Source organism: Gallus gallus, chromosome 6 (assembly GCF_016699485.2).
Source record: "Gallus gallus isolate bGalGal1 chromosome 6, bGalGal1.mat.broiler.GRCg7b, whole genome shotgun sequence".
NCBI lineage: Eukaryota > Metazoa > Chordata > Aves > Galliformes > Phasianidae > Gallus > Gallus gallus.
Genome location: NC_052537.1, coordinates 5,428,439 through 5,447,308, shown reverse-complemented (window position 1 = coordinate 5,447,308; position 18,870 = coordinate 5,428,439). Strand labels below are relative to the sequence as shown.

The 18,870-nt window shown below is 41.1% G+C and overlaps 2 protein-coding genes across 8 annotated transcripts in view; one reads left to right on the top strand and one right to left on the bottom strand.

The window, feature by feature from the left end:
• CSGALNACT2 (chondroitin sulfate N-acetylgalactosaminyltransferase 2) overlaps nucleotides 1-6,139 on the top strand; it is a 30,420-nt gene extending 24,281 nt beyond the window's left edge. For all 3 annotated transcript variants that reach the window (XM_015288048.4, XM_040702948.2, XM_040702947.2), the window contains 3 exons: nucleotides 1,441-1,535; nucleotides 2,940-3,021; nucleotides 4,148-6,139. In XM_015288048.4, the coding sequence (XP_015143534.1) occupies nucleotides 1,441-1,535; nucleotides 2,940-3,021; nucleotides 4,148-4,440 (470 nt within the window). In that variant the 3' untranslated portion in view covers nucleotides 4,441-6,139. The remainder of the gene's footprint in view (nucleotides 1-1,440; nucleotides 1,536-2,939; nucleotides 3,022-4,147) is intronic.
• Nucleotides 6,140-13,180: 7,041 nt separating this feature from the next.
• The window catches only part of RASGEF1A (RasGEF domain family member 1A), a 146,647-nt gene continuing 140,957 nt past the window's right edge, over nucleotides 13,181-18,870 (bottom strand). For all 5 annotated transcript variants that reach the window (XM_004941966.4, XM_004941967.4, XM_015288051.4 and 2 more), the window contains 5 exons: nucleotides 18,642-18,721; nucleotides 18,023-18,214; nucleotides 17,016-17,139; nucleotides 16,726-16,798; nucleotides 13,181-15,830 (listed from right to left, as the gene is read on the bottom strand). In XM_004941966.4, coding sequence (XP_004942023.1) covers nucleotides 15,806-15,830; nucleotides 16,726-16,798; nucleotides 17,016-17,139; nucleotides 18,023-18,214; nucleotides 18,642-18,721 — 494 coding nt within the window. In that variant the 3' untranslated portion in view covers nucleotides 13,181-15,805. The remainder of the gene's footprint in view (nucleotides 15,831-16,725; nucleotides 16,799-17,015; nucleotides 17,140-18,022; nucleotides 18,215-18,641; nucleotides 18,722-18,870) is intronic.

Below are 18,870 nucleotides of genomic sequence, written 5' to 3'. Positions count from 1 at the left end.
TGCCCTCAATGGTCTTCAGAGGTTCCTTCCAACTCTTGTGATTCTGTGCATATTTAGACTGAGAACAAACAGTACCCTTTTGCCTTAGGGTAGCTTGTGTTAAGAACACATTGTCCTTTTTTGTACGATGAGTGCAGTTTTCACATTCTTTTTAATATTTGGCAATCGAAAAGAAAGCTGGACAATTGTTTTAGCAATCAGGCTGCATGTAAACTTGTGTAACAAAATGCAGTGCAGGGCTTATTGTGAAAAGTGATTTTTTTTTTTTTTTTTTTGTTGAACCCAGATCTCTAACAAGCTTTTCTTCTCACGCTTTCAGTTGCACTGCTGAGACACATCATGAGTGGTTTACAGTAGAGCTGAATAACGTGCTCCTTGCAGGAACTGAGCCAGGGTTTTGCGTTTACCTCCTAAGTTCTCAATTCTTCTGACCACTGTACCCAACTTTGAGGCTTATTCTACCTACTTTTACAAAGACCAGTGAAGCTTTCTTGAGTTAACAAGCATGCTAGTTAAGGCTTTCTCGTGTCCAGTATTTGCTTTGTTTCTTAATGCTTAATGTTATTCCAGATTTCCTGCAGCCAGAAAACTTTCTCCAAATGTCAGTTTGGAGTGAACTGATAACTTCACGTAATACACAGATGAGACTGCTATAAGGCAGATCTTTAGGTTCTACTTATTGTTCTTTCCCTCCTGTCTCTGTACTTCATTAACTGAGTTGTATATGTAATTGGAAAGACTTGAGAATGCCTCTAACTCTGTCTTCGAAGGGGTTTTGAGTCTATTTACCAATTTATGCTGGCAGTTTGTCACGTCTGCTTCAAGTGAGACCTGAAAACATCTTGTCTACGTTGAGAGCTAATAGTCAAATAAGAGTTCTGAGAATTCCTGTGGGCTGTCACTGTTACCTTTACATGACTGGCTTAGCAAGAGATTTTTGAAGAACTTTATCAGGCTTCTGGAATAGGCACAGAACTGTTGTCAAAGTGTAAACAAGATATTCAAAACAGTAAATGTTCTTACAGAGAGCATCCTGGAAATATGTGCCTTTCTTTGCATACCCTGCATCATATGACCTTGCCCCTTTGCAAATGTTATGTGCTATTTGGGCTTCAGTGCTTTTGTAGAATATCTGCTTATCTTTGCTGCAGGGATTTTTTACTGTCTTCTAAGGTGTTGATGTATAGATATACAGTCATGATGTGGAAGTATATATCGCTGTACATAAAGATTTACATCTAAGTATAGATGTGTACATACTTTCCCTAGCCAACCTCCCTGCCTCTTGCCCACATGATGCTATAGACTTCCTCAATGGAAAATCCTAGCTGTTAGACCTCAGATTTATTGGTTTTCATGTGATGGATAGTTAATATTCCCATTTCTTCTTGCCTTCAGAAAGGGTGTTCACATGAGTAATAGTTACCTTTTGACTTCTAGGAAAAAAGGTTTTTTATCCTGTGGTATTCAGCCTCTATAATCCTGCTATTGTCTATGCCAACCAAGATATACCACCCCCTGTGGAACAACAATTGGTAAGTAGCCTGATTTATTCTGAATGGAATCAATTGTGCTTTGTATTAAAACAGAATTAAATGTAACTTAATGGTCTGCTTGGGCTATCTTATAACTTTGAGTAGAGTATGTATAAACACCTTTCTCCATTATGGGCAAAGCATTTTGGAAGATAAGCTTATCAAACAGTACAAAACTCATTCTTAAATGAGCTTGGAGTTCTGTTTAAATCTTAAATGTGTAACTAAGCGAGTCAAGTTGGTGGCTCTTGACCTGCTTCTTAATACTGGGTTTGGAAGTCAATACTTCAAGGGATGGGAGCATAACATTGGCAGCAACTTTCATCCTGTACTCCAGAAAATAGAGTAACTGAAAGGAGGAAACTATAAGTTCTGCTTTATAAGCTTTTCTTGCTTCTTAACTGCAGTATCAGGAAGTGTGCCATGTAACTCAAGGTAGGAAAGGTGTTAGTGGCTTCTTCTCATGCTATATGAAGCTGTATTCTCTACAAATTGTTTCTCTTCTGTTGTTATCCAATTCTACCAGAATCATTGGGTGTTATACCACTAATTTTCTCTTGCTTTTGTTATGGGAAACCCTATTTCTAGGGAACTTTTAGTGTAAATAATACAGAAATAAAGCTCACAGCTATTCAGTAGAATGGGTTTAAGAATAATGTGTCCAGGTGTTTTATGTCTGAATTCTTGTTGCCTAACAGTGGAATGGCTGTAGAAAATGTCTATGTTTACTCTATTTAAAGAGGATACACAAGAGGAGATTGGGGTTTAGCAGCTGGGACTTATGAGATTTACAAAAAAAAAAGATTCAGAGAGGCAAAGTGAAGAGCAACAGAGCTTTACTGAACATAATTAGTCCTCCCCAGTGTCCTGGGAAGGTAAGAGTTTTCTGGAAGCCTTCAGAAAGTAGAAGGGAAGCTGTTGGCCTCAGGTAGTCGCAGCTGAAAGTGAGTTTCTTGCCTGAAAGTTGTTCAATATGCTCATTCAAATCCAGAACTTTATGTTAACTTAATTAAGTAATTTTACCTGTCTAATGGTATCTGAAGGGGTAAATGTAGTGTTAGAAACTGCATAAGAATTGGTGTCCCAGAAGCAGATGATTTGGCTATAGACTATAAAAAATTTACTGCGTGGTCTGACGAGATGCATAGAAAACAGGTGTGGTATCACTGAAAAGTACAAGTGACAACTGCAAGGGAGTGAGTGCTTGGAATTGGATGGAAGAGGTTAAGTCATTAGAAAAGCCTCATGCTCAATATGTGATAAGACGGAAGTGCTAGAAGCATTATATGCTGTATCCTGCACTGAGCAAACAATCAGAAGAACTTAGGGTCCTACTAAACCAGGTGTGGTGTACGTCCTTTGGTGTATGTTGCATTTCAAAAAGCTATTGTGTCAAAATTGTAGGTACACAAGAAGGATTCTGGTTTCTGGCGAGACTTTGGCTTTGGGATGACTTGTCAATACCGGACAGACTTCCTAACTGTTGGTAAGAGAAATAAATTGGGTGGGGAGGTGTTCAAAAGCTGATTCTCTGTTCTTATCTAACTACAGGAAATTAACACGTTTCATCTTCCCCAAATCCAACATTCCCATCTGCTGACTGTCAAGTTAGACAGAAATCAGATGTTTCTAGTTTTTCTGTTCCACCTGACACGTGTGCTAGCAGCTATAATATTTATTAATATCAACAGTGTTTCACACAAGTCTTACACTTTTTTGTATTGTGTGTCTGTCTGAATCAAAATCACAGTGTAAGAAACACATCCCAAGTTAACCTCTAACAGAAAGATATTAAAATTCTTTCTTTTACATAAGCTTGACGAGTTGAATATTGTTGAAGACTTTACAAATGTGCTTTGGCACCCCCTTGTGGCATGCTATTAAAACTGAGAACAGCCTGACATGATAAAATTTGAAAGGCTCTTGATAATTTGCTAGGAGGTATAATGATATAAATATCATCTGCTATATGATGATTTGCGTGCAGGCTATTTTCTAATAACAGGCCTGCTGAGTATATGCTATATGCTAAATGAAGACTTGATAATTTTACAGCTTAGAATTTTACACAAATCTGAGCTGGTTTTTACTATGGTCCTGGAAAGGCAAGAGAAATGTTACAATGGTGGAGTAGATGCCTTTTCTTAATCCAACGTTCTGAGCTGTGACCTATGGAGTAATTGCTGGCTTTTTTAGAGAGGGCCTTCGATGTGGTGCATGTCTGCCTCAATTTCCAGCTGCTGAAATCCATTATGATTGCTAAAAATAACAAAAAAAAAAAGTATGCCCTGCATGGTTTGCCTAAGATTTTCTGCAGCTCTCACATGGGGTGTCATGGTTAATGTAACTTGGGTGCTCTCCTGTAAGGGAAACTCTGAAGCCAGCAGTGCATGATCTGTGTCCTGGGCAGTACCCCCACAAAGATGTGGTGTGTTGCAAGCTTTTCGCCCTCAATTTGGCATGCTTTGGCATGGAGTGGTTATAGTTAATGGCTCCAGAATCTCTGGCATGTCATATAAGGTTGCGCAATATGCTGTGTGAGGATTATTGCTCTTTTTACCTTGGGAGGAGCTTGTGTGCAAAAATAACTTTTTCTGATACTGTTTTTATAGGGGGTTTTGACTTGGAAGTGAAAGGTTGGGGCGGTGAGGATGTTCACCTTTACAGGAAGTACTTGCATGGTGACCTTATTGTGATCAGGACACCGGTCCCTGGTCTCTTTCACCTCTGGCATGAGAAGCATTGTGCAGATGAACTCACTCCAGAGCAGTATCGCATGTGTATCCAGTCCAAAGCCATGAACGAAGCCTCTCACTCGCACCTTGGGATGCTGGTCTTCAGGGAGGAGATTGAGACTCACCTCCGTAAGCAGGCTTACAGGACTAACAGCGAAGCAGTGGGTTAAATGGAGCCCTGTTACGGGGTGAAACTGATAGCTTCGAATTTGCAATGAACCAGCATCGTTTTACAGCCTTAATTCAGCTTAAAAATGCAGTGCCTCTCTTTTTCAGTGAAGAAGAGTTTAGGGGTGTTTTGGTTCTTGTATTTGTTTTCTGAGCAATGGTTTGACTGATAGTATTTCCTGCGTATCTTGCAAGTTCAAGCACCTCAAATAACAAATTGGGAAGCATGTGTAGTTCAAAGAAAGCATCCTCGGTATCGACTGGAGACAACTGTGGAACGTACAACTCAGCACTTCTCCACATGGTACATTTTGATTCTTACGTTGGTGTTATTATAAGAATTAAATTAAACCTTTTGTGTTACCTGAGTATTTTCAGTCTGTATGGCTCACTGCACTGTGACTTTAGAATGATATTATACTTACACTCTGTAGAAACAAGAAGAGTGAAAAGGAATCTTGTTAAGAAAGGATATACAGAGTTTGCTAATTGCTGTGCTAACCGTTCCAGTTGTTGACCTCACAGCAATACCAGTGTACTGCATTTGCTGTGTTAACAAATGTTCACATTGTTGAACACAAAATACTCCATGTGAAAGGGCATGGAAATGCAAGCCTTTTAAAGTGGAATTCTAGTGTTTAATGGAATTTCACACTGCTGAAGACACCACCACCTTATCTTGGTGATGGATCAAAGAAGTTGGGAATGCTCCAGTCATGCATTTTGGGCTCTAGTCTTTTCCCACAGTAGTTACTACATCATAAAATCCCTTCTGTTAACCAAGTTATGCTATGGAATGTGTATTTTAAAGACTTTTTTTTGCCCCATTCCTTACTCAACAGCCTTGCTTCCTCACCTCAGCCTTTAAGCTGAGGAACCATCATTTCATTGCCATGTGTATTTATTAGAGACCTATTTGCTGTTATGCCAATATTGTCCCTTTCTTTCTCTTGGCTCTGACATTTTCCTGACATGTTTTCAGAAGGCAGTCATACACCTTAAAGCTATTTCTTTGACTGGAAAAGCAAGTGCCGTTTCACAGGATACTTCCCATTCTGCTGGTTATCCTACGTAGCCTTATTCTTTTCCAGTTGAAGGTGAGGGAAGGGGTTGTTTTCTCTTAGGTCTGGCTTTTTTTTGGAGGGAATGGAAGGGGTCAAGCATGCACGAACAGAAGTATGCGCTGGTCTCATGAGTGTCTTGTACAGTGGCACTACTACTTCCCCTTCAGGTATTCTGGGATGTATAAACAGTTGAAATGCAGGCAGGTCTCTTATCTCCATGTTGTCTTATATGCTACCATACAGCATGCCTCTTTTTTTAATGTATTTCTTTTCAAAACTAGTGCTGAGAATGCTAATTCAGTGGTTAAACCATGCGCTTGGTCTCCACTGGATGTAGAAATTAGGTGAAAACCTTTCTCAAACCAGGTACTTAAGTTGCATTAATGAATTTGATTGAATTCAGTTCGCTTTAAGAATTCTGAAAGCAATTAAAGATCTAAATGAATGACTTCTCTGAATAGCAGATGCTGTGCAAATAATTCCGGGCACTGATCCTTTTATATGTACAAAACATTTGCCTTTATGTAACTTATTGTGGAGAACAGTGTACTGTATTGTACTTAGAGTGAAGAGAACGCATTGCAAGGCTTCTTGCAGTTGATATTCTCTGTATAATAAATGGAATATCTGCATTTTAGAAATGGTTTTAAGCTGTTCATTTGAAATAAGGTGTTCCGCAATGATATCTTAGCGGGTAGATGATGCACCAAATTCAAGTCATAGTATGTTCATGGAGAAGTTCAACGAGCTCATTTTTGCATCTCAAGTGAGTATCTATCCCTACGAGTTATGCAACTTATGTTTGAAGTAGAAGCTGCTGTACTTTAAGATACCCTGGTGGTGGGTTCTAACAAAAGAAGATAGCAGTGAGGAAAAGATCAAGCATTGAGATGCGAGTTTTAGGAAGATGTATATGGGAACTTCTGTTGAGGCTCTGGCCCTTTAAACTTCGGCTGCTACTGGTGTCCTAGCTCTACTGGCACAAGAGTAAGCATCAAAAATGCCTCTCACATGGCACGTGCTGGCAAGAATACTGAGGTTGTATGGAAGCGTTAAGTATTGCTGCTGATTGGCGATGATTCTATGATCAGAATCCAGCTGTCTGAGTTGGCATGTTTTGCCCACTGCGGAGTGTTGATGCTGGTAGCCAGATCTTTCTGCTCTTTACCACTGAGTAATTGTACTTAATCTAAATGGCTGAAATAGGAAAGGAAGAACTATTGGAAATTGCTTATGGCAGAGCTGGGTGTAGGCATAAATAGTCCAAATAACTGAGGATTTGTGAACTTTCAGGCCTTCACCTTTTCTTGTCTCTACATCATTAGTTCTGCTCCGTGCAGTAACTGTTGGTGTGAGCATGTGCTATGGTATATTATCTCACATAGAGTACTTCAGTGCTTAGTTAGGAAAGCCAGAGATAGGATGGGGTGTGTGCTGTGTCAAGTCAGTGTGAGATACTTGTGGTACAGTGGTAGTAGGAGTACTTTACAGCATGGGATCTTCTCAGGTTCTTTTTGCTACTGAATGGTACTGCATTTGGTATACACATCTCATAGTCCGCTAATGCCTGCTCTACTGCAAGATGATGATCTTGCAGTCTGTGGAACATGCACAGCAGGGAAATGTTGTATTCTAATGGCACTTTGCAGTTTGTAGGGTAGCTTATTAATAACTATGACAGTAGAGATTAGATCAGTTTCTTAAATTAAAAGCTCCTAAGATTTAAAATTAGCTCTTCCAGGGAGGGAGTCGTTACTCATCACGTGCACCTCACATTCCCTAATGATTTATCACTTATTGTTTTCTTTTTTATTAGTGGAATTAGATTAAAAATTATGAAGTACTACCATGGCCTTCCAGGTTTTCATTAAATCTTAAGGTTGGTTTTTATTTTGTTCTCAAGAATTTTTGAATTTTGCTCTTGGGCTTGGACAGGGCCTTGACTTGGAATGAAGAAATAAAATAATCCAAATTAAGATGGTCCCTCGAGGAATTAATGGATATTCTTTCCAAAATACGATGCAGTGGTTTCCTGTAAGCAAGGGCTTCACTGAAGAGAATCGATGGATTGAGTATTGCGCAGATTGTTTTGTCTATTCTAACAGGGATTCTCCAGAAGAGGACAAGATGCTTTATTGTATCCCCAGTATCCCAAAACTGTAAGAGAAAAGGTTAAGACCTACAAGTTGCAGAGACTCTGATTCTGTTTGCTGTGTTGCTACAGGAGTCACTGTGGTATGTCCAGTTAGCATCAGAAAGTCATCATGTGCCTGCTGCTTCCCTGGGTCTGTTCTCCTGCTTCTCATCATTCTTGGGGAGTTTTTCTGTTGCCCCAGAAGCCTACTGACTACTTTTTCTTCCTTCTCTACCTTAGTCTTGGGAAGAGGCATGGGCAGAGGCCATTTCAGGGCTCAGACTTCACAGCGCAGCATTATCCCAAACTAATAGATCAAGCGTCTTCCATCTGGCTGTGGATGATGGTGATCTGTGAGTTATACACCTGTGCAGTTAACACAGAGCTAAGTCACTGCCCAGTATCAGCCAGGTATATGTGCAAATCTGGAGAGCAACTTCCTACTCCTTAGTACACATAACTAAATAATTGCGTGCGGTATAAATATATCCTGAAACTTTGGATGACTTACTATTTCACCACTAAGTGTTGCTTTATGTTACCCTCTGTTTTTTCTTCCTTCACAAGGTTTTAGTTTGTTATTTTTCATCTATCCCTAGTTGTTGCCTTTCTTGTTGACCCATTCCTTTTATTTATTTCCTTTTTTATACAGCTCCTATAAGTTTTTTTCTGCCTGTCTGCCATGAAGACTTTGGCCTTCCATCAGCTCCTATCTTGGCTCTCCAGAAGCCCAGGAGCCACTGGGAGTTGGAACCGCTGAGCTACTGTGAGGAAGAATAGCAATGAGTGCAAGGAAAAGCCAAATGTTGGGATGCTGGGAGCAGGACAGGAACTTCAAGGATGTACAGGAACTGCTTTCTGCTATGTACTGGCTATGAGATAGGGCTTTAGTCCACTGTTTTTTTTTTATTCTTCACATACTTGTTATAGTACTTCATACTGAAATACAGTAAACTATTACAACGTGGTTCACAATCAAGAGCAGAACTTGAAGACAATTACCTACACCTCATGTTTGCACAGCATTGGTTTTGTTATGTACTGAAACAAGAAAAGAAGTGGTAGAATAATCCTTCATTACGTAGCAATGTCCAGATTGTGTTCACTTACCTGAGCATGCTGAACTGGCTGTTGTCTGCACACATCAGTCTAGGATTCAAGTGCATGTGTTTGCATTCAGCTTGCAGCTGAGAGAGATTTGCTCTTTCCCAATAAAACTTGGGACTTTTTGAAGGTGTATCCTACCCTCAGCCAAGAAAGGAAGGAAATTAGTCACGTGTTAAGCACAGAAGTCTCTCTGCATGTTGCTCTAGGTATGCATTTGGTGAAAAGGCTGGGAAACGTTAGCTAAGTGTTTAGCCTTAGCCTCCTGACTGTTACAACAGGGCTTAAGAGATGATGTTATACAGTGTTTAGCAGTTAGATTTTGAGCCTCCAAAGTGTAGCAGCTGTGGTGCTACAGGGGCATTTTCATCTCTTTGCCCAGCCATGCCCCAGCTCTGCTTACCTCCACGTCATCTCCCTCAGGCTGTAGCCGTGAGTTGGCTGTGCAGGTAGCAGGGCAGGACATGACAGTGAGAAGCATTGCAGTACCACTGGGTTAGGCTGAGCTGCCTGTTCTGGCCCCAAACGCACACAGCTGTTAGCCTGGGCCTGGCATGGGCTCGTGGCTGTGGACTGAGTCTGCTGCCTATGGCGTGGAGGAGGTGTGATGGTTGCAGTGGGGTGGTTTAACATTGCTAGCCTGCAATTCTCATCTTGTCTGTTGATGAGAAGCTGCCAGCTGCACTGCTGTTTCCTCAGCCTACTCTGGAGGAGGCTTGCTTTGGGCATCCTTTGCTTTAACAGTGAAGGTAAACCTCAGGTGGGCTTCCTTCTGCAGAGCAAACTCAGTACCTTGATTATCACAGCCTCAGTGTGGATAACGAGGTCACATTACCATCAGCCCAATCCTGCACAAGAGCAGAAAGCCATGGTGTGTGCTTTGGTGCCAGCCCTGTGCCCTTGCAGGTGCTGTTTATGTGACACACTGGTTCCCATTTCCCAGCTGCACGTGTGGAAAGCCAGCTGTGTTTTCCTGGAGGAGTCGATTGCATTTTAGTGTCAGAGCTGTAAATATAGTAACGTTTGTTTAAATACCAACGTGCTTCATTGAAACGAGAAGTGATGTTTGTTTGCTTTTCCAGGCGTTGCACTTCATATGCATTAATTGCCATGTTTCCGAGAAACTAACATCTGGGGAAGGGAGGGGAAGTGTTCTTGATTAGGAATGTCCAATTGAGATCGGTGTGGGACAAACTTTCGTGTTAAAGCTGTACAAAATGAAGTCAGGCTTTGCGTCTGAGCTCAGGCCTCGCTGCGTGGTGGTGTATTGCATTTATGAATGAAGTGGCTTTTTCCATAGTTACATTGGTTCTTTTTCCCTAAAGAACTTGCAAATAGCTGCTTGAAAACCCTGCTGGGAGGGGTGGTCCTTGCCACAGCTGTGGTGACTGCTGTAATGATGGCAGCTGTGTGCTTAATGAGGGCTGCGTGCAGTAACTGGCTGCTCTCAGTAGGAGTCTGAAGCTGGTAGAGGAGGCTTCTGGACGTCGTCGTCTATCTCTTGGATTAAAATGAGGTAAATCTTTGCTTGTTTTACTGGGATGGATTGCTCTGAAGTTGCAGTTAAGGATGGGAACGGTCCTGGTTAGAGCAGGGAGCCTGGTGTGTTTCTGTGGAGGACTTGTGCTGGGTTTGGGGAACAGCGACTGTAGCTGAGATCTGTGGGGTGTCACTGCAAAGCAAACCGTGCTTCTGAAATTAAAACTGAGTGTTAAATAGAGCTGTTCCATGTTTGAGCCTGTGTGCCTTAACACACGGCCCTGTTTGGAGAGCGTAGCTGTGTTCTGTGGTAAGTAAAGCAAGTTTGTCTCCTCTTGGGAGGGAACACTTGGAGTTCTCAGTGACCTGGCTGGTTTGTCTCCACCTTCATTACAGGCTTTGGGGAAAAGGATTGTTTTCTTCCAATTAAAGGGCTAACTTGAAGGACAAAAATAAAAGCGGTGGGGTTATTTTGTGCTCAGGTTCGTTCTGAAGAGAAGGTCAGGCACAGATGGAGCTTAGGCTGCTCGGTGTGTGTGGGCAGCACCTGTCCTTGCCAGGCAGTTATCAGGAACAGCTGTGTGCTACTGCGGCCTGCAAACACTTGGAGTTGCTGTGGTATTTGTGTGGTTTGGTTGCTTTTTCTGGTTGCTTCCAAACTCTTTTCCATGTAGGCTTCTTGGCTGCTGAGTTCTTGTGAAGTTCTCTGTGGATGCTGTGGAATTTCTGAGAAGGGAAGTGAGAAATACAGGGAAAAGTTTGCGAGTTGTGCATTTATTATTGATTGGCTTGAGTTTTGCATCTAAGAAGCATTTCAGGAGACGTTTCTCGATCTGGGACTAATTATTTAGCGCTGGATTCTAAAGGCTCCAGATGTGAATAGTTCAATATCTTGAGTATTTTGAGTGCTGTAGATGTTAAAAGGCTTCCATCACATACATGACTTAGAACTCCAGGCAGATGGAAGAGTTGAAGGAATAAATGCATTTGTAGGAGACAAGTTGCCAGAGCTCGATTTCCAGTAACCTGGGTTTCAAATGCAGTCTACTGATCTTCCCTAACATAACCTGGTGGGTCCGTAGGTTGTTTCTGTTGTTGGTTTTGTTGTTGTTTCTGTGTGAGAGAAATTGCCTTTACTCGCTTGGATTGGTTGTAGTGCTGGTACCCTTGGGTTCTTTGTTTGGGGAATATGAGCAATAATACGTCCTTTGAACTGAATACAGTAATATTGTTGAAATATTGAAAGGAAAGTATGCATTCAGCGCTCCCTGCATGACAGGTACCTCAATCATATTTCATTATGAAAAGATGCTGAAATCTTTAAGGTGTTTTGCAGCTGCTAACTGCATCCATTTCCTGCACAGAAGCTGGAAGTGGCGTCAAGGAGCCTTAAAAATGGTGGCGTTAGAAATCTCAGAACCATTTAAATCCTGTTGTATCCCAGGCGAGGTGTTGGAGATAACGATGCTTCAAATGCACTGCCAAACTGATGCAGGAAGTACCTTTATTTCATACTCACCTTGGGGTATACCTGTTTGTGTAGTGTTGAGAGATGGTGCTGTCGGGGAAGCAGTGGAATAGGGGAATGTTCTGCAGGATCATGGAACGTCTGTTGGAGGCTGATAGAGATGTGCTGAGACTTCAAAGCGTGCCCAGTCATCTCTGCCTTTCCAGGGACAGGCATTGAAGGGAGAACTTGGAAGCAGCTGTTAATACTTGCATGCCTCCTGGTCTGGAAATTTCCTTTATAGTTCTAATAGTTTAGGATAAGTATTCCTGAATTATTATTTTTTTATTAAGTATCTCATTGTCCACGCAGGCTGATATGATGGCTGCAGAGAGCTGCAAGACGGCACATTTTCATACGTTGTTTTCAGGCTTTTCTAGTTAGCTGGGAGGCTGGGGTTGCCTTGGTAAACTTGAATACATTGCAGACTGGAAAAGATCTGTTTGCTAATATCCTCAGAAGAATTATGTTTTACGTCCCCCCGATATGTTTGAATATCTGCTGTCAGCTAAATTTCACTACCTAAGAATTATTTGCTGAAAGAAAGCTGTTTTTTTTTTTTTGTTTGTTTGGTTTTGTACTATTGACTTGATAAATGAAGTTGCTGCTACTATGGCTAGAAATATCTTGTTGGCATTCAGTTGCTGCTTATCATGGTTGTGTTGTTCTCTAGTGGAAGTCAAGCACCTGGAAAACTACTCTGTTGTTTGCTCCTATGCCTGTGTAAATAGCTAACTTATCCCAGTGATATCCCAAAGAACCTTACAGAAAGAGTTGTTAAGTGCTGGAATGGGCTGCCCAGGGAGGTGGTTGAGTCACCATCCCTGGATGTGTTTAAAACCATTTGGATGTGGTGCTCAGGGACGGGACTTAGCGGAGGGTTGTTAGGATAGGATGGTTAGGTCATGGTTGGACTTGATGACCTTAGAAGGTCTTTTCCAACCTGAGCAATTCTATGACTGGATGGGACATAACTGTAAATGAGTTTTCAAGGCAGCGATATGCATATTGATTAAGAGCGTGAAGTGGTCATCAGGAACACTCCTGATGAACATAGCCTGAGCGTAGTCTTTCCTAATGAGCCACGATGACTGGAAGTGGTACTGCTCTACTCCGTGAGTCTGTTGTGGATGTCTGGTTACCAAAACCATTTCCCCAGAGTTTTTTTAAACAGATTCTGAGTGCTGAGGGGATCTCCAGAGCTCCCTCAATTCTGAGGCCTAGCATTTTTTTTGAGGCTCATATCCTGGGATAGGAGGTAGTGTGGGAGGACCGGGGCGAAGCGTTAGGAAAGCTGGATTTGCCTCGCAGCTCGGGCCTTAATAAGCCAGGATTTTATCTGAAGTAGAAAGAAACAGTTCTTCGCAATGATATTATCTTCCTCAGTCGGTTCACCCACTGGTTTGTGGTTGGGTCGGTTTGCAAGTGGAAAAAGAACCATAGGACGAGTTGAGTCTGGTTGAAGCAACTCTTTTTTATTAATGCAAGCACATCCAGTCAAACACAGAATATCCTGCTTTATGGTACAGCTTTATATTAAGCATTTCAGCTCAGAATAGCAAAACACAGTATTTAAGGGATGTATCAAACTGAGGGAAGAAAAAGAAAAAGAAACCAGTGTGGATACTGCATTGATTTCAAGTATATACTAGGACTGATTGACCAGTGAAGTGCACATTCATGTGAAAGCTTTTTTTTTTTAATACATTTACAGGAAGTGTTCTAAAATTGCATTTCAAATATATATTTTTTTTTCTTAAATTTTAAGCATCCCTTTTAAATCTCAATTACATAAACAAAGCTGATATACAATCCCTTTTATAGTGTCCAACAACGTTACTAGCTAGAACATCTCTGAAAGTGCAAAACACTGTAATAATACAGTATAAATATTCTTACTCTAGTCCAGGACTGAAGGTCGGTACTTCAGCACAGGAAAAATAGCAGCAGATCATAAGAATTATCCCTTCTCCTTTTTCTGGGCTGTTCCTGGCAACAGTTGTTTTACTTTTTCCTACTTCCTCAAGGCATAACTTGTTTTTGTTCCTCTTTGATCTCAATGCTGTGGCAATAGCAGAATGTTAATTTCTCTCTCCTATTACCCCAACTCACCGTTGTAATTTTAAGTATTTAGCAGGGGGCAGGAGGGAGAGAGAGGGAAGGCTCTTGAGTATTTCACTGTACTGCAGGGCCAACACAGCAAACATTTTCTCTTAAGTGTGTGCTGATGCTACGTGAAACAGTGGCACTGCTCAAGGCTGTAGGCGCTCAGCAAGAAGAGGCAACTGGACTGCAATAAACCTGACCCTCGGTCCAGCAAGTCTTGTCTCCACTTCAATACAGAGCAGAATAGGATACCAAGAAGCTACTCAGAATGGACCATTTTTAAATGAAGCGGTGCGGAGATCCTCTGTGATGGTCAGTGAGAGAAGGCTGTAACCACAGCGCTTGAAAGGGCTTGTGAAGAAAGAAAAATTCTAACAAGACAGCCCATCTCAGTCGTGGTTGAAGAATACCCAGCCCTCATGCCTTAAGAGAACAGTTACTGGAAAGTAAATATTCATAGGTAATAATTGATGAAGTTTTCAATCTGAGCCTATTTTCTTTCTTTTTTTTTCTTAACTTGACATTTGGGGAGAAAGAAAAAAGAAATACTGCAATGTGTAACGTTATTTCTGGAATGGATAGCTTAGTCTTGAGCTTCTCATGTGCTCATTTGGGTAGATAAATAAGTATAAACTCAGGGTAAAAAGGAGAGGTTGGACATGATGGGCATTACTTTGAACTATCAATGGGTTTACAGATTATCTCTAACCTTGACCTAGATTCTAAGGCTTGTTTAGTTCCTTATATTGTTTTCCTATAGATTTCAGTGGGTCCTGCCCCAGACTGTCATGGCTTGCAAAATACTAGAACAAGCTTTATGACGTAAATCGGTCTTTGCTTTGGTCTTGAAGTCCAGACTAGTGTTTTCAAAGGAACCAAAGGGTTTAAACACCCAAGTCAGTAGAGATGAGCTCTTGACCTTCTTTGGCAATTTTAGCCTTAGTTGGACATCTGAGTTTACTTCCCTCTCCTTTGTTTGTGCATGATTATTTTTTTTTCCTGTCAACTGTTGGCAGAAATACGTATGGAACCTGTTTTGCAGAGATAATCTAGGTTAGACATCCTTCTCTTAAAAATAATAAAATAAAAAATAAAAAGAAATCCCTGATTTTAATAAAGGAAAACACAAACCATTCTGACAATCAGAATTTGAAGGATAGTTCCCAGAAGTATTAAGACGTGTGCACAGTCACATATGCACACACATACGCACACACAGACGCACGACCCTCAGTAGTTACCCCACCTTCTCTTAAAATTGTGTAACAAAAATACGTTTGCTGCACCATCAGTGTCACAGGCAGGTATACTCTACCTCACGTGTCATATTCTTCATTTCATTTAAAAACTACATTGTGGCTGGTTTTGAGACATCCATATTTTTATTTTCCTTGCTTCCAATCCAGCGTAATAGAAGGTACACTACACAATGTCAGTACCTTGTAAGGCACTATTTTCTGATGTAGGAGAGGAACAGGCTTACTGCAGATGTCTAAGGCCTTGGCTCTACAAACACTCGTACGTACGATCGCTCTCGCCGATGGGAATGAAACCACAGGTAGACGTATTGAGTGCTGTGTAGGCTATTGGTCCAATGGAGTATTTAACACCGGCTGTAGCTGAGATGTGTGTTTTAACTTTTGTTTTGTTTTGGTGGAAGTAATAAAAAATAAAAATTTGGATGCTGATAGAATAAGATCTCCCCAGGGATCCCACCTCCCATGATAGGCTTCATCTCTGAGAACAGGGCCCTGCCCTTTTTTTGTTAAATAAAAAAAAAAACCAAAACCCTTCACTTAAGTGCCTTAAGGTTGACATGTGAAATATTTACCACATTTTGTTTCATAAAAGGTACTGTATATACAAAACAGACCTCAACCAGTGAGGTCATCTTAACTCAGTCCAAGTCTTTCGGGTTGTAAAAACACATTCATTCTGTGTGCTTCGAAGTCTGCAGATCAGATCCAAAAATCTCAGGCCCTGTTAAGCAGAGTTGTCCTAGAAAAAGAAGTAATAAACAAAAAAAAGCTTTGAATTGTGACAATTGTTACAGTTTTGGTAAAGGTTGGAAATTGACCTATCTTTTTTCCATAACTGGAAGCCTTCAAAGGCTGTTTACGAGGGTGGATGGTGATAGGACAAGGGGGAGTGGTCTCAAACTGAGTTCAGGCTAGATATTAGGAGGAAGTTTTTCACCCGGAGGGTGGTGATGCACTGCAACAGGTTGCCCAAGGAGGCTGTGGATGCCCCATCCCCGGAGGCATTCAAGGCCAGGCTGGATGTGGCTCTGGGCAGCCTGGTCTGGTGGTTCAAGACCCTGCACATCGCAGGGGGTTGGAACTACATGATCATTGTGCTCCTTCTCAACCCAGGCCATTCTATGATTCTATGAAAGGGTAGATTTTTCAGCTATTATAGATTAGTTTACCTCTCTGAATTCCAATAATAATACTGACTTTAAAGATATAACCTTTGTAGCCTTCAGAATGCACTCAGGCAAATAGCTTATGTTCCCTTCTCATTTTTAACTACTGCTTGAAGTACAAGAGACTCAAATACGGATACTACAACTCAATTTGATAGCCTAAACTGAGCATGTTCTCCCATGGTGTCAAGCAGTGCTCTCAGAGCCCGCGTTGACTGGAGAAGTTTTATCAAAACCCTATAGAAGTTTTTGTTGGATCTGAATTTTGAAAGAAATGAAATACTTTTAGGCCAAAATGGAACTATTTAGTGGATATGTGAGCAAGAGGGAAGAAGCTGACTATTTTGTACCTGTTTTTTGATGTGCTCATACTGCAGTTAAGGCTGAGTTGAATATGCAAAAGTGTTTATGAAGAGTTCACAAGCGTGTGTAGGCCTGCAAAAACCTCATGCTGAGGAAGCTTCATACCTGAGTGTTTTCCAGCTGTCTTTTTCCATGTGGTTTTCTGGACCTTCACTTTCAAAGGATGCAATGAACAGAGCTGGTAAATACAGAAAGAATAATCAGATTCTTGAAACAGATATAAGGTAATTGTCATGTAACAGTTGTAACTGAAGACTTCACCAATGAGGTTTACTCCCATCAGGAGCCAGTGTGGAACTGGTAATACATACTTATGAAATACTGTTCTTGCATGTTAACTCTTCACTCTGTACTTCAAGTAAGAAGACTAGATAATGTTCAGTAAGGGGCTTTACCTTCTTCACTGTAAATGGGTGCGGTGAGTAGATAGCTCTGGATCTTCTTGTCCTTTTCAAAAGGACACTCGACCTGCTTCCATGTCAGGAAATCATGAATCTGTCTTGATATTTCCCAGAATTTCTGCATGAGGTAATTTCAAAAACTTTACAATCATTTTTCCTTCCAATACTAATTCCTCTCTATAATTTCAGAGCCTCTGTCTCATTCTCATTCACGCTTTTGCTCTTACTATCCTTTATTCCACCTCTTTCCTTGTTATTCTTTCATATTACTTCTTTAGCAGCTCAGTGTTAAGAAGAAATTTCTCTGTACTGTGACCTTTACACAGCTTTCAGAGTGTGGGGCTTTGAACGTATTCCAGGAGCACAGCTGGGGAGTGACAAATGTTCACTGTTCCAAACAATTTTCTTGTGTTTGACTTTGCATTTTTTATTTAATTATAAAATTTGCATGAGTGTAACCTTCCTTGAAGAGATCTCCCTTCTCAGTTGGCTAAGTTAAGATCACTTGAGTTTTTAATTGAGTAACTTTTAACATTTGGGTTTGGGCTTCAAAATTCTTATTTTTTTCTCCACCTTCATCTATCAGTTCTTTTGTTACAAATTAATATTATTTCACCCACGCTTGTATTCGTGCCTTTCATGGTTTGCAGCGTGCTTGTCTCATTTCATCTAAAACTAACAGAAGTTCATCTCTATTTTAGTCTGTTTTAAAACCCAACCTCTTAACTGAAGGCAATTAAATGCCAGCAGTCCTGTGGATTTTCCTCTGCATATGCAGCTGTGTGTGGTTCTGCTGGATACAGAATACAAACACAGCAACTGCAATCACTGGGCTTTCACAGAAACTTGGCACTGAGGCCTTAATATCCCTTCCCCTGGATGCTGGTATCATACAGTCTAGTTTATAGCGATGCTGGGATCACTTAAACATCTGACACTTTAAAAGCTGTAATGCGAAACGTTTGCCTAAGCATTATAGTTCTTACAAAACCGAGTCCTACCTTGAAGTTGATCTGCCCGTTGGGCAGGCGGTTGGTATGTATTTTGTGCAGGAAGTAGATGTCTTTAATAAACAGGTTGAAAACTGGGATGACTATTTTCTCTCGATTGCTGTTGGCGGTCTGAGATCGCTGTGCTGCTCCTTGCAGGGCCGTGCGGTAGTTACAGAAGTTGCTGGATGGATCCATGTGATGCTGTTTTTAAGAGGAAATAATAAGTGACTGCTGGGGGTAAGAAGGGGCAATTAGTTCAACTTGCTGTCATCGAGCTAATGATTGCAATTAAATTGAGTTTTGGTTCAGATTCAGGCCACCAGATGGAGTACTCTCATCAGTTTTACGGGATGCAAAAAAGCATTCACTTGCATGAAGAACGAAAGGTACTTTGACGCTGGGTGGGGAAGGTATGATAGAAAGAAATAGCCTACAGAAAACGTACATTAGCTCTTTTTTGGTAGCCTGGCAAGAGTTGTGGAATTCAGAAAATGCTCTCCCTAATGTTTATATACAGGCGATCGCTGACAGGGGTGCCTCTGTGATCTCTGACTTGGTTTCATCCATACCTGCACTGTGAGATTACTATTTGATGGATTTCTGAATCAATTCTGAACTTTATACATACCTCTAACACATCGAATTTGGCAGTTTTGACCTTGGACCAAGTTTTCTTTAGCCGTGCCACAGGACTCAAGTTCATGCCAGCTAAATGGAGAGGAAAGAGACAAAACAAACAACTGAGTTGAAGGAACACGGGGCTAATACGTATTTCTATGGCAGCACCTTGCTTATACTTTGGAAGGCAGATTGGCTAGACGAACAGAAGATGTAGGTCACAGCCTACCACCACACAC